This window comes from Mandrillus leucophaeus, unplaced genomic scaffold (genome assembly GCF_000951045.1).
Source record: "Mandrillus leucophaeus isolate KB7577 unplaced genomic scaffold, Mleu.le_1.0 Scaffold1676, whole genome shotgun sequence".
Lineage (NCBI taxonomy): Eukaryota > Metazoa > Chordata > Mammalia > Primates > Cercopithecidae > Mandrillus > Mandrillus leucophaeus.
Genome location: NW_012101672.1, coordinates 190,328 through 205,619, shown reverse-complemented (window position 1 = coordinate 205,619; position 15,292 = coordinate 190,328). Strand labels below are relative to the sequence as shown.

General features: G+C 41.8%; 1 protein-coding gene across 4 annotated transcripts in view; it reads right to left on the bottom strand.

Moving 5' to 3' along the window:
- Nucleotides 1-4,339: 4,339 nt before the first annotated feature.
- ZC4H2 (zinc finger, C4H2 domain containing) overlaps nt 4,340-15,292 on the bottom strand; it is a 122,322-nt gene continuing 111,369 nt past the window's right edge. Inside the window, exons 2-5 of one of the 4 annotated variants that reach the window (XM_011976510.1) lie at nt 9,768-9,939; nt 8,029-8,201; nt 6,995-7,157; nt 4,340-5,854 (exon numbers count right to left, since the gene is read on the bottom strand). In XM_011976510.1, coding sequence (XP_011831900.1) covers nt 5,741-5,854; nt 6,995-7,157; nt 8,029-8,201; nt 9,768-9,939 — 622 coding nt within the window. In that variant the 3' untranslated portion in view covers nt 4,340-5,740. Of the gene's footprint in view, nt 5,855-6,994; nt 7,158-8,028; nt 8,202-9,767; nt 10,195-15,292 lie in introns of all 4 variants that reach the window. The other 3 variants (XM_011976512.1, XM_011976511.1, XM_011976513.1) reach the window with 3 other exon arrangements.

Here is a 15,292-nt window from a genome sequence, read left to right as displayed (position 1 = left end):
AGATTCAATGCTATCCCCATCAAGCTAACGTTAACTTTTTTCACAAAATTAGAAAAAACTACTTTAAATTTTGTATGGAACCAAAAGAGAGCCCGCATAACGAAGACAATCCCAAGGAAAAAGAACACAGTTGTAGGCATCACACTACCTGATTTCAAACTATACTACAAGGCTACAGTAACCAAAACAGCATGGTAGTGTTACCAAAACAGATATATAGACCAAAGCAACAGAACAGAGGCCTCAGAAATAGCACCACACAGCTACAACCATCTGATCTTTGACAAACCTGATAAACAGAAGCAATGGGAAAAAGATTTCCTATTTAATAAATGTTTTGGGAAAACTGGCTAGCTATATGTAGAAAGCTGAAACTGGATCCCTTCCTTACACCTTATACAAAAATTAACTCAGGATGGATTCAAGACTTAAATGGAAGACCTAAAACCATAAAAACCATAGAAAAAAAGTCTAGGCAATACCACTCAGGACATAAGCATGGGCAAATACTTCATGACTAAAAGACCAAAAGCATTGGCAAATAAACCCGAAATTGACAAATGGGACCTGATTAAACTAAAGAGCTTCTGCACAGCAAAATAAACTATCATCAGAGTAAACAGTCAACCTACAGAATGGGATAATATTTTTGCAATCTATCCATTCACAAAGGGCTAAAATCCAGAATCTAAAAAGAAGTTAAACAAATTTACAAGAAAAAAACAACCATCAAAAAGTGGGCAAAGGATATGAACAGACACTTCTCAAAAGAAGACATTTATGTAACCAACAAACATATGAAGAAAAGCTCATCATCCCTGGTCATTAGAGAAATGCAAATCAAAACCACAACGAGATGCCATTTCATGCCAATTAGAATGGTGATCATTAATAAAATCAGGAAACAACAGATGCTGGAGAGGATGTGGAGAAATAGGAACACTTTTACACTGTTGGTGGGAGTGTAAATTAGTTCAACCACTGTGGAAGATAGTGTAGCAATTCCTCAAGGATATACAACCAGAAATACCATTTGACCCAGCAATCCCATGACTGGGTATATACCCAAATGATTATACATTATTCTACTATAAAGACACATGCACACAGATGTTTATTGCAATACTGTTCACAATAGCAAGACTTGGAACCAACCCAAATGCCCATCAATGATAGACTGGATAAAGAAAATGTGGCATATATGCACTATGAAATACTGTGCAGCCATAAAAAAGGATGAGTTCTTGTCCTTTGCAGGGACACAGATGAAGCTGGAAGCCATCATTCTCAGTAAACTAACAGAAGAACAGAAAGCCAAATGCCGCATGTTATCATTTATAAGTGGGAGTTGAACAATGAGAACACATGGACACAGAGAGGAAAACATCACAAACCAGGGCCTGTCATGGGGTGGGGGGGTAGGGGAGCTATAGCATTAGGAGAAATACCTAATGTAGATGATGGGTACATGGGTCCAGCAAGCCACCATGGCATGTGTATTCCTATGTAACAAACCTGCATGTTCTGCACATATGCCCCAGAACTTAAAGTATATATATATACATATATATATAAAGGCAGCCACCTCTAGCACAAAACATGCATACAATTAACCTCTGCTGTGTAAGGCATATACAGAATGCTACAGTCTAAGTGATTCCCAGATTGGAAGGCTTAGGTTCTGGTTATGGCTTTGCTCATAATTTGCTACGTAATCTTTGTTGGGCAAGTTGGTTTCCTTATCTGGGCCTCATCTGTAAAACGTGTATGTTAATAATACATTCTTTACCAACAGAACAAGGTGAGCATGAAATGGAAATGTTGAAGAAAGTGCTTTTGATGTAAAGCAAATATAAAGGATATCTTGTCTTACTTCTGTTACTCTTCTTATTCACCCTCCTTTTCCTTCTTGTCTCTCTCTCCCAACCCCCTTGTCTTCTTTTTCACTATATTTTTTGTTCCTTTTCTTCCTTTCTTTATTCTCTGTTAACCAGGTCTTGGATTCACCTGCAGCACTGCACTTAGGCAAAAGAAACACAGATTTTCCAGGTTGACAGACTTGAGTCTGACCTGGCTTTGCCCCTTCCTACTTGTTAAGCAACAACTTTACCCTTTTTGAGTCAGTTTTATCATCTATAAAAAGGGACGCATATTACATTGGTACCGAAGTAAATGTGGTGTCTACCATTGAAAGTAGTGGCAAAAACCACAACAACTTTTGCATCAATCTAATGACACCTTCCTTAAAATACTGTTGTCAGAGAATGTGGTAGATTGTCTGTAAATATGGCTGGCAACAGCTCCTCCCATCAAAAGATGGAGTATTACCCCTTAAATCTGAGCTGGCCCTGTGACTCACTTTGACCAATAGAATGCAGAGGCAGTATTGCTATATGACTTCTGGTTTTATGCCACAAAAGGCCTTGCTGTTTATATGTGTTATGTGTCCATTTTTACAGATGATAAAACTGAGGCTCAAAAAGGGTAAAGTAATTGCCCAACAAGTAGGAAGCGGCAAAGCCAGGTCAGACTCAAGTCTGTCTACCTCAAAAGTCAGTGTTTCTTTTGCCTAAGTGCAGCGGAGCAGGTGAACCCAAGACTTGCTTAAGGGAGAATAAACAAATAAGAGAAGGAACAAAAATATAATGAAAAAAATAATACAAGGGGGTTAGGAGAGACAGAGAAGAAGGAAGCGCAGGGTAAGTCAGTCTGCTTTGGTTTTCACCCTCTTGGATGCCAGCTGCCAGGGTAAAAAAGTCTGAATATTGAAGTGCAATGCCAAATGGAGAGAGGCCCTGGAGGATAAAAGACTACAAAGGTTGGAATGGGTATTAAGACATCCAGCCCACTCCTGTTCCAGCCACCCCAGGTGAGGTGCCAGATGAGAGTGCAGCCGTCTTGGATCTTACAGCCTTAGCCAAGCTGTCTGAGGCAAGACCACATAGAACAGAAATTAGCCGTTCCCAGCAAGTTCTGCTCAAACTGCAGAGTCATGAGCAAATAAATGATGGTTGTTTTAAGCCATTAAGTGTTTGTGTGGTTTGTTTCAGGGCAATAGATAAATGAACCAGAAAGACTACAAGACAGTAGTGCCCTACCAAGTGGCTGGCAGGTGTAGGTGCTCAACACATGATTATTCTCTTCCCCTTCAAAAGCATCCCTAGGAAATGGCTTGCCTGGCTGTTGGTGCTAGGAGTTCAAAACCTCTTACCATTACTACAACATAATTGACAGACCTGGCCTCCTTTGTGCCAAGGATGCAGAGCTATGGCCATGCCTCCTGTGCTTTACAGGGACTCACTAAGGCCTATACAGGTTAAGGTGTACTCCAAGTTGTACAGATGAGTGTCCTCTCTTTGCCCAGAGTGAGCCTGAGCCACTTCAAAAGAAGGCCTGTAGCTATACAAAACCTGGGGTGATAAGGTAATGTCAGGGAAGATGAGTAGTATAATTTTTGACTAGTGTTCCAATCTACCTAAACCCAGAGGCACAGTGGATAAAAGGATGTTAATACTTACGAGTGCTTACTATGTGCCTCACTTTGTTTACTTTCCCATGAAATAAGTGCTAATATTTTCCCCATTTTCCACAAGAGGACACTGAGGCACAGAGAGGTTTTATTTAGCTGTTGAATTCCCCAACAAGCAGAGAGAGAGATTAGTGTACAGGATATTACTTAGGGAGCCCTTGGGATGAACACCTGTGGAAGGGAAGGGGCGGTAAAGAAGTAGGATTAGACAGAGGGAGATGCTTATCTGTGATGCAGCCTTAATGGCAAACTCAGCTTACTCTAAGGGAGCTCTGAAGCTGGGATATCCGTTCAAAGTTGTTCCCTATTGTATCCCTACAGGCAACAAGGCCTTTATATCCCTAAATCAGTCATTTGATACCCAGTTCTTGATTTCAGTTCCAAAGTTATTTCAACCACTCTCATCATCAAGCCATTCCAAAAGGGAGAAAGGTTTTCTTAAAAATGATCATGGAGAAGAAGTAGAAAAAAAATGAGCTCTGGAGTCGGACAAAGGTGGCTCCAAATCCTGCAATTTCCTCTTACTAGCTGTTTAACTCTGAAAAAGCGTTTAAGTTTTTGGAGGTTCAGTATCCTTTTTTTAAAAAAAAAAAAAAAAAAAAATGGTGATAAGAATACTTAGCTTGTAAGGTGTTTTGGAAATCAAATACAATCATTTATAGAGAGCAACTTGCATAGGGACCTGGCACAGAGTAGGTGCTAAATAAATGGAAATTATTGTGGTAATTAGGTAAATTTTTGGCCTTGGTGCCTGGCTTTCTCATTTGTAAGGTAGAATGAATAAGAGCAAACAAGAGCTACCCAGAAAGGTAAATGACATTACATCTTTTGTATTATCCAATACACAGTAGATACTCAGAATTTACTCCAATGAATGCATGTTAAAAGGATTTGTACAGACACAACACTCTTACTTTCAAAGAGCAGAGGAACATTTTATATTATGAACACATACACACTGTGGCAATGTAAAACTACTTAAGGAAGGAAAAATATCCCCCTCCCCAGCCAGGGACTGAGACCTAGGGCTAAAATTTTTTGTCAGTCAGCCCCCATTCCTATCCCTTGTCTTCCAGTAACCTTACCAGGAAACCTGGCTTTGGTGGAAAGGAGAGCTGTGGGGCGTGGGGAGCCTGATGCCTTTTCTTTTGGGAGGAAAGGCCACCTGCACAATCCACAGGACAGGAGTGGCCAGCAGCTGTCCTGAGCTGAGGCTACAGAAGAAGTCAGATCCAAGAGAGTAAGGGATGAATGGAAGGAAAGTCTCACCCACCTTCATATGTAAAGTGATTGGCATTTACTCTAATCTAAATCTACTCCTCTCCTCCCTGCAATATACCATTGAGCATGTGCCAGAGTAATGGTTCTGAACAAAAGCCAACACAGATGTCAGCCTGGGGACCCTCTCAGCCTAAGGAAGCCCCTACAGCCCAGCCCTCAGCCCTAATGACTTAGGCAGTAGGTTACGCAGGAGATGTAGAGTTGGTCTGGCTCACTGATTTCACTGTGGAATCTTCTACTAGAATTTGCAAAGACTAGATATTGGGAAAAGGGTCACTGATCTTAAGATCCCAAGACACACAGCCTAGTACCTAAGAATTTTAGTATATCTGGGAGACAGAAGTGGAGCAAGCTAAAGAATTACAACAAGGCCTCCCAAATGATTATGAAAAGGAGGGCTTGTCCAGGCTACCTTTGGGCCTTAAGGATGAGATGAAGGTAGGAGTAGGGGGATACATGCACCCAGCCTGTTGGAGAATCCAACATGAAGACTATTGTCCCTTCAGAACCTAAGGCAAAAGTACAAGGAGGGGAAATACTGGGTCCTTTACCTGAAATAAGATATGGGCCTCCTCTGCCCCTCAGACCCTACAGCTCCTTAGGCTCCAGGCCTCAGGCACAAGAGATAGAGAATCATATCTGAGCCTTTTGCCCTTCCCTTAGCGCCAAACAAGGGCAGGGGTTGAAATGTGAGTGAGAGAGAAGGGATCATCAGACATACTGTTTAGCACCTGAACCACATCTCTTCCTAAACCGGAAATCCCAAGAGCAGAAAGAAATAGGAGCAAAGTGAGAGAGGGGTTGTGCTTCCATCACATTAAATAGGAGACTTCGTGGGGTTGGGCAAGGGTTGTTTCACATCAGGACATCAATGACTCTGGTCAAGGTGAGGGGTTATAATTAGCAAAGCTTCATGTGCTCTCCCTTTCTTTATTCATCCTGCTTCCGTTTCGGCTTTTTGGGGTTCCGGGACCGACTCTTGGCCTTGCATAGAGGGCATATAGGTGCATTCCGGTGAATTTGCTGATGACATGACAAGCAGGCCTGGTGAGGGACACAGGAAAAAGAAAGTTAGTGGTCAGATTCTTTCAGGCAACAGCTTAGACTTCTGATTCCCCAGGGGTCCAGAAAGCAAAGTGATTTCCCATCAGAAGGGAGCAATAATCAGTGAGTAGACTCAAATATTCTTGGATACCATAGAAGATGGGAAGAACGATATAACCCAGTTCAGAGAAAGGTGTTGAGAAAAAGTATACAAAACTAGAAAGTAAGGCAAAATGAGAACTACACATCTATTCATCATTATACTGAAACATTGTCTAACAGGCCCACTTAACGACTATTTAATTTTCTAGAAAGGGGTCAACAAACATTTTCTGTAAAGGCCAAGATAGCAAATACTTTAGATTTTTTACATCATATGATGTTTGCTGCAACTACTCAATTCTGTTTTACATGAAAGAAGTGATAGACAATAGCTTGCATGCATGCTGTTTGCAATACCTTGCAAACACAGACATGCATGTGGGCCAATAAAACTTTAACAAAAACAGAGAACAGATTAGATTTGACCTGTAGGCTGTAGTTTGATGACCCCTGCTCTAGAAGAATGTCTCTTTGTTTGACTATTTACCAATTGATTAGGACCCAGACTCTGTGATGTTACACTAATAAGCTGCAAATGGCTTTTGCCCAGTAGAGATGCAAATTACTTCTGTTTGGAAGAAACAGCAACTATAAAGGTTACAGTTGTATTGCCCTGTAGGATGTAAACCAGTTTTGTATCTAACTTTGCAAATTTGTTTCAGCTTTCCTCTCCTTTCTCGATGATATAGATATCTGTGCCTCAAATGCTGCTGGAACCAGCTTTATAATCCTGCTGGTTCCTTCATTTACGATACATGCTCATTACATATTTGTGTAAGAGTTGTTTCTAACTTTTAGAATTGCACTTCAGCAGGGCCTGAAAATATCCCTGCATTCTAACACCTCTGGGAACATGGGGCAACAAAACCTGTGGGTCCAACACAGCACACCCATGTCACCCCTTCCTCTGTGTCGCAAGCAAAGGCTATTAAAAGAAGGCTCAGCATAAACAAGGCCAAAGACCCAGAACTAGCCTTCCACGGCCCTTCCATGGGAGGATACTTTGCTTCCTCCACAACCCTTACCCAGCTCACTTACCTTCATAGGAGGGGGCTGCTGCCTGAAGGTGGCCGTCTGCCGAGTGTCCTGCTTCCTAGCCACTTGGAGCTGTTGGGCGGCAGCGGCTGCAGCGGCCAGGGACTCAGGGATGGGGGGCTCCTGAGGTTCCGTCTGCCATTCTGCTTTCTGCTTCTCAAAGTAACTTTGAAGATGAGAGACACTGGCTAGATCATTCTGAAAGCAACGAGAACCTTGCTCCTCTTAAAGACTCCATGCCATATAACCAAGGGTTGAGCTGTGGCTCATTCTAGAAGGTCCCCAAACCTTCCCAAGCACAAGGCTATTGTCCCTGGGTACAAGGCCCAATCTCTGATGAGAAGGATAATCCTCTTGGTCCTTAGCTCTGATAGACCAAGAAGACCAAGAAATCTTGAGCTAGCAAGGTCCTTTAAGGGTATTCAGTCCTATCTGCTATCTCATGCTGTTTTGAGTATTCCTATTAAGTGTCCTAAGGCCTCTGGTGACATATCTCTAGGAAAAGGAAGCTCACAAACTCCACAGACACCTTGCTCTACCTTTAGGAAATGGTTTCCTCTACCAGGCCAAATTCTGACTCTCTGCAAGGCAAGCCTAGTTCTTAACTCTGAGCCTGGAGATGAAGTCCCAGGCTAGTCCCTGAAGACCAGGAAAGCTCAGTCTTTTGTGTTTTTAGAGGTTTCTAGATATCCCCTTCTAGACCCTGACTTGGGAAATGATCTCTTAAGAGTTATAGACATAGTCTTGTATTGTTAATATCACACAAAGAATTTAAAAAGCCACTTAGCAGTTGTTCTAATTCATCTAGTAATTCATCCAGTTTAATAATCCTCCTCCTGTTTTAACAAGCCGGCACAGAGACTTGCCCAAGATCACACGATGAGTCAGTCACTGAAAGGCCTGGACCTAAAACTAGGCACTCTGACTTTCAGGCTAGGCTTTGTATATGTATACATGCCCATGTATGTGTAGGTACATAGGTATGTATATGTGTCGGAGGGAGGGTATGTTGTAGAGACTGGGGGCAGGTAGCTTACTCCAAGGAAAGCTTCTCCTCTTCTTCACACAAATCAGGGAGCCTCTGCAGGCCCAGAGTCATGCGCAGGGCATCCACATGTTCTTTCAGTGGCTTATACTCATCATGCAGCCTCCTTGTAGACTCTAGCAGTTTGTTTAGGTCATTCTCAGATTGTTTGATAGTGTTTTCCATCTGGAACATAGAGTGGGACAGGCAAAGAGAAAAGATCCTAAGGTTCTCAGAGAGGCTCTATAGCTCAGTGAATAATAGAACAAGCTCCAGAGTTTGTTCAGTCTATATTCAAGTCCTTGATCTCCCATGTCCTCTCTATGTAACTCTAGTCAAGCCTCAGTTTCTTCATCTGTATAATGGTGATAATCTAGTGCTTAACTCATGCAATCTTGGTGAAGATTTAATGATAGAATTCATATAAAGCACTCAGTAAAGGGGCTACATTTAGTATTTACTACTAAATAAATGGTATTCTTCAAATACAGTATTTTAGAGTTGGAATGTCCTTCAGAGCTCATTTAGTCCACCTTACCCCCATTTTATAGAAAACTGAAGCTCAAAGAGAAAAAACGGACTTTCCTGGGGAAATACTTCTTAGTGGCAAATGCTGCATAAAGACTTAGGGCTTCCACCTCCCAGGCCAGCAGTCTTTCTCCTAGATCAGTGATTCTCAAAATGTGGCCAAGGTATCAGAAGCATCAGCATCACCTGGGGACTCAGAAATGCATATTCTTAGGCTCCACCTAAGACATACAAAGTTAGAAAATCGGGGGTGGAGTCTAACAATATGTGTCTTAGGCTCTCAAAGTGACTTTGGTGCATGCTTAAGTTTGAGATCCACTGGCCTACATACTTAGCCCTTCTGGCAAATATCTTCCTCATTTAACTGGCCCTGCATCATTGGTTAGCTGGCAGTCAAACTGTCAATACTTTACGAGATCTAGAATTCTGTGATCTCTAACACAGAAAATCCCAATTGCTTACTGTCCAAACCTCATTCATAATTCCTTTATGATCCTAGATCTGACAATATCAGAAAATGAGTATTGCCACAGAAATGAATTTCCAAGAAATATAAACTTAGTTCCTTCGAAAGTAAATTTAAAAAATATATTCCTCATTGTTATAGGCGATAAGGGTTTGAAAAGACCTTACTGGTCAGCACTGCCAACCTCCTTCCTTGTGAAGGAATCATCAGTACAGCAGCTCATACAAGTGTCCATTAAGATGCTGCTTGAATAACTCCAAAAGAGGGGAGCTTACCACCTTAGCAGACAGTTCATATTCCATGTTCCAACAGTTTCCAAAGGAGATACCAATGAGGAAGCCCCACTTTGGTAGCAAGTAGAAATGATTTGTTTGGTCTGATGGAAAGCTTGGAGTGCTTTAAACTACATTCCAGAGGCAGCTGCCTGCTCTGCTTTTCCCCAAGACCAGCTCTCAACTCCCAGAATCTCAGAATGAGAGCACATCAAATCAGTACATTTAGAGGGTACTGAGTCCCTCTTATAGTGCAGAGAGGGAAAATGAGGCCCAGAGAAAAGGGACTTGTCCAGTGATATACAGTCAGTTAGTGACAGAGCCAGGGCTGGACCTTAGAACTGCTGAATTCTTCCACTCCACCACAGCCTGCACTGGTACCTGCTCCCCGAGCTTGGCCAAAGTCACATCTCAAGGAGAGGTCCTATCATTCACCACTACCACTTTCTCAAGGGCTTTAGAGATAGGCTCCAGGCAGCCACATACCACATTAATGTCAGCATGGATCAGTCGGAGCTCCTCCACATGGGCCATCTTCTCCTGTAGCAGAAGGTCCATCTCCTGCTTGTATTCCTTCAGGTGCCTTTCCTCTGACTCAAGTGCCTCAAACTCAGCCTTCAAACGAGCCTTGATCTTCTCCATCTGCAGGGTCTTGTTCCTGCAATTTGCGAAAAGCAGGAAACAGGTCGGCAAAAGAAGGGAGAAAACAGAAATGGAGCCAGCATTTTCTTTCTAAGCCAGCTTTCCAAGCTTCCCCCTCTCCAGGCAGAGCCAACCTGAGGCCATCTCAAAAAAGAAGGCCAGGTGTAGTGGCTCATGCCAGCAATCTCAGCAATTTGGGAGACAGAGGCAGGAGGATCACTTGAGCCCAGGAGTTTGAAATCAGCGTGGGCAACATAGTGAGACCTTATATCTACAAAAAGCAAGCAAGAAAGAATTAGCCATGCATGGTGGCACATGCCAGTAGTCTCAGCTACTCAGGAGGATAAGGCAGGAGGATTGCTTAAGCTATGATTGCACTACTCCACTCCAGCCTAGGTGACAGAGCAAGACCTTGTCTCAAGAAAAAGTTAGATGTTTTCCTCTAAGATAAAAGCTCAGTGGGTCTCGAATGGTGTTAATTTTGTTCCCTTATGGGGCATTTGCAAATATGGAGGGTGTTTTGGCTGTTAGATTGACTCAAGGAAATGTGTCACTGGCATTTAGTGGACATGGGCCAGAGATACTAAATAGCCTCTCAATGCACAGGAAAGTTCTAAACGCAAAGAACTCCCACCCAAGAAACCAAAAATGACCTCTTGAGAAACTCTAAGGAAGCACTGCCTAATAAACTTACTACAGTGATGGAAATGTTTTGTATCTGTGCTGTCCAGTATAATAGCCACTAGGCACATGTGGCTACTGAGCACTTGTAATGTGGCCAGTGCTACTGAGGAACTGAATTTTGAATTTTATTTAATTTTATTTACTCAAACTTAAAATTTAAACAGCCACATGTGGCTAATGGCTGTCATATTAAACAGCACAACTCTAGAGGGTGTGTTTATCAGTTCCAGAAAAAGAAGGGGACAGGATACTGTGGGTAATTTCTTTCTTAGAAAAACAAAAACCTGGTGTTGGTCATTAAATCCCAATTGTATACCCTCTGGGTCAGGAATCCTATACTTGGGAATATATTTTAAGGAGGTAATTCAAGGAAGCAAAAAGTTAATACACAGAGATGTACTTTCTGGGCTTTCAGCAAAATTAGGATATTTGACAGCCACTGAAGACTTGTGACATAGACAATGTTGGAGATAAGATACTCACTAAAAAAGTGTACACACTAAGATTACAATTTCAAAATTTACATGCATGTGACTAAATAAGAAGAAGGTCTGAAAGAAACACAGTCTCAAGGGCCTTTAATAAGAGCATTTGAAGCCTGCCTCTGGGAAAGGGCTACAAAGTTTTGAAAGGGGTCCGCTCTAAGGCATGTTGTTGTCTTCCCACTGGCTCCCTACCATGCTTCTCAGGATCTGCCTAGCCATTATCCCCTTACTTAGATTTCGAGTATCCTTTCTTCTCCCTCAGTAGCTGATCTTCCCCTCTGCCCCAGTCTATCCTACGGGTGATCCAACTCCACACACTGGACTCTGGCTTCTGACATCAGCCTGCTTGTCTTCAGTCTCTCTTTTTTCAGCATTGCCTGTGCCTCTTGCCTCACGAAGTAGTCTTCAATGGCACAGAACTACAGAAAGAACTGTTAGGTGGGTAGGATGGTGGGAGAAGTTTCTCTTTCTATACTAAGACAATATCTTTTCATGTTATTGTATTTTTTTTAACCTTAGAAATGGGTTAAAAGGTGGGTGTTACCTCATTTGTAGAGAAGGGAATTGAGTGAGGTTCAGGGTGGTAACTTGCCTAGTACCACAGAGCTAGTAAATTGGATGTTGGGATTTGAACCCAGGGCTCTTTAACACCGAAGGCTACATACCATCCACTACTCTATATTGCCTTTGAACAGGGTTACCAGGCTGAAGGGCATAAAAACATCAAAGGTTCTTATTATAGCTCATCAACTGTCTTGCAGAGGGATGATACTGATTTGTATTGGTTAACTCCTTATTTACTTATATCCCCATCTATCTAGACTTCTATTCTCCTCCTTTTCTAGGTTACATGAAGATAAATCTGAGCTTTGCCTACCCCCATAACCATTTTACAGATGGGAAAACTAAGATTCAGAGTAGTATAGTGTCTCACCCTAAGTATCACACAACCAGTTAGGGCAGTGCTGGGCCAAGAACCTATTTCTGCAGACAGAGTCATATCATAAAAGCATGCACTTTAGACTCAGACTTCGATTATAAATCCTGGTTCTGCCTCTGATTAACTATTTGCTTTTGGACAATAATAACAACTGTATTTTAACCATATTTATTGAGCACTTATTATATATTAATTATAGAGGGTTTCAATATATAATCACTCAATATTTATCGAATACTTATCATGTGCAGGCATTGTACTAGGTACTAGGGTACTAGGGATAGAGCAGAGAACAGGACAGTTTATAGACAGCAAGTTTCATCTAATGAAGAAAATTGATTCTGAACACAGGGTTGCATGTAAACTCATATTAGTGGTAGGGAGGAGATGCAGAATGTGATAGAAGGACACAACAAAGGGACCTAACATAGTCTGAGGGACACTATAGAGTAAAGGGGACAATCAAGGGAGGCTACCCTGAGAACTGAGGATGTGAAATCTAAGCTGAGACCTGAAGAATGAATAGGAGTCAGCTGGTGAGTGCAGGTGGGCACACAGGAGAACAGTCCAGACAAAAAGAATAGCATGAGTAATGGCCCCACGGAAGAAGAATATGGCACATTAAAGGAACTGAGTAAAGAGCAGTGTGGCTGAAGCACCTACCGCAAGAGGGCCTAGATAAAACTAGGGAGGTTGACGGGGCCTAAAACACAGCTTGGAGACTGGGACGAGTTGGGACTTTTATCCTCAGAGGAAGGGGGGATTTTAGAATTTTAAGTATCAGGAGAGTGACATCTGATCATCTCACTTCACTTCCCTCAGCCTTGGCTTCCTCATCAGCAACACAGGAATAATAATGGCACCTACTTTACACATTATGTGGTGAGGATTAAATGAGCTAAGACATGTAAAGTCACCAAGCAGAGTATGTGGCACATGGTGGGCAGTCAACAAATGATAGGGTCCTTCTTTCTCCAGTCTGTCCAACTCTTCCACCATGGATATCTCCTTCACCATAGTGGTTTCCACTACAGCAAATAGGGTTTGTGTGTGTGCACATGCATGAGTGGCCAGGTATATTGCTGGTTACTGAGATTAAAATAATAATAATTAGTGGGGGAATGGGAAGGGAACAAGGGTTGAAAAATTATCTATTGGGTACAATGTTCACTATTTGGGTGATGGGTACACTAGAAGCCCAAACCTCAATATTATGCAACATATTCATATAACAAATGTACACATGTAGCCCCTGAATCTAAAATTTAAACAAATATTAGCTAAAGTCACATAATAATGTCAACATAAATAACAGCACTTTATGAAGCTGACCCAAGCCTTCCCAATTTGTAATTAATTCGATTAAGATGAAAGTAACTACCACTAACTGAAACCAGGGGTAAGAAGGTCTCTCCCCTTGTCATTTAATAGAAATCAGCATAGTGCAGCTAGCCCTGCTTGGATGAGTCCCTTTTATCTAATCCTCCTTCCTCCCTCCATGCCTACTTCTGTTTACAGAAACCCATGTTGTTGGGCAAGAGACATGAATGCCAAAGTAAACCAAAGATTTTTCACCTCATATGTCCAGGGTCACAGTTAAGTGCTGACTTGGCATGGAAAATCAAAGGCACAAACCTTTCCTCAAAGCAACAGTGGCATTTCCTCTCTTTGGGGTGGAGGGCTGCCACCAGCAAGATGGTAGCTAAATCCTTTGGGTACAAGGTACATAGCTACAATATCTGCCTCCATCCAAGGTGGTTGGGAGCCTTTGTCTATTGCCCACCGTGGCAAGAAATACCAAGGACCAAGACCCTGACTAAAGGGCAGAAAGGCCAAAACTCCTTGTTAGGGGAGGGAAATGCGTTTACAAAGACAGGTTTCAGAAAGAGCCTCTATTTACTATTTGTAAAGTCAGTTTCTCTGAGGGAAGCCTGGCCTATGCTTTAGCGGAGGGACAGCAATGTCACTGCAGGCTTTGATGGTGCCACTAATATCTTTCAGTAGTGGTGCATCAAGTACAAGACAGTAACAACACTCTACCCTGGGGTGAAGACAATAAGGGGGTGTGCTGTGTGTAGACAATTAAAATACAAAAATGAAACCAACTAAAGTTGGTCTACTCTTTATTATCACCATACAATGGCAATCTCAGACAACGTTTATTAAAGGACATCTAGACTGACTCTAATTTTTGGTAATTATGAATAAAGCCACTATGAATATCCATGTGCAAGTTTTAGGGTAACCATAAGTTTTCATCCAAGAGTACAATTGTTGCGTTATATGATAATTGCACATTTAGCTTTTCAATAAACTGTCCAACTGTTCCAGAGTGTATCATTTCACATGCCCACCAGCAAAATATGAGCGATCCAGTCCCTCCACCTGGCCAACTATTTTATTTTAACTATCATAATAAATATGTAGTGATACTTCAAAGTGATCTTAATTTGCATTTCCCTAATGCCTATTGATGTTGAACACCTTTCCACATACTTATTTGCCATCCGTATATCCTTTTCTATGAAATGTCTGCTCATGTCTTTGGCTCATTTTCTAACTGGATCACCACTGACCCTTGAACAACATGTGTTTGTACTGCACAGATGCACTTGTACATGGATTTTTTTCAGCAAAATATGGATCAAAAATACAGTATTTGCAGGATGCAATACCTGCATATATGGAGGGCTGGTTTTTTGTATACTCAGGGCTGACAATAAGATTGAGTATGGATATGTGAGAATTTTGGTACAGGTAGAGGCCTAGGACCAATCCCCTATATACACTGAGGGACAACTGTACTTGTTTTCTCACTGTTGAGTTGTAATACTACTTTATATAATCTAGATTTGAGTACTTCGGCAGACATGTGGCTTGAAAATATTTTCTCCCACTCAGTAGCCGGCCTTTTTGTCACCTTGAAAGGGTCTTTGGAAGAATATTTAAAAATTTTTTATAAAGTCCAATTTACCAAATTTTTCTTTCTTTTTTTATTATTATACTTTAAGTCCTGGGATACATGTGCAGAATGTGCAGGTTTGTTACATAGGTATACACACGCCATGGTGGTTTGCTGCAACCATCAACCCGTCATCTACATTAGGTATTTCTCCTAATGCTATCCCTACTGTAGCTCCCCACCCCCTGACAGGCCCTGGTGTGTGATGTTCCCCTCCCTGTGTCCATGTGTTCTCCTTGTTCAATTCCCACTTACGGGTGAGAACATGTAGTGTTTAGTCTTCTTTTATTTATTTATT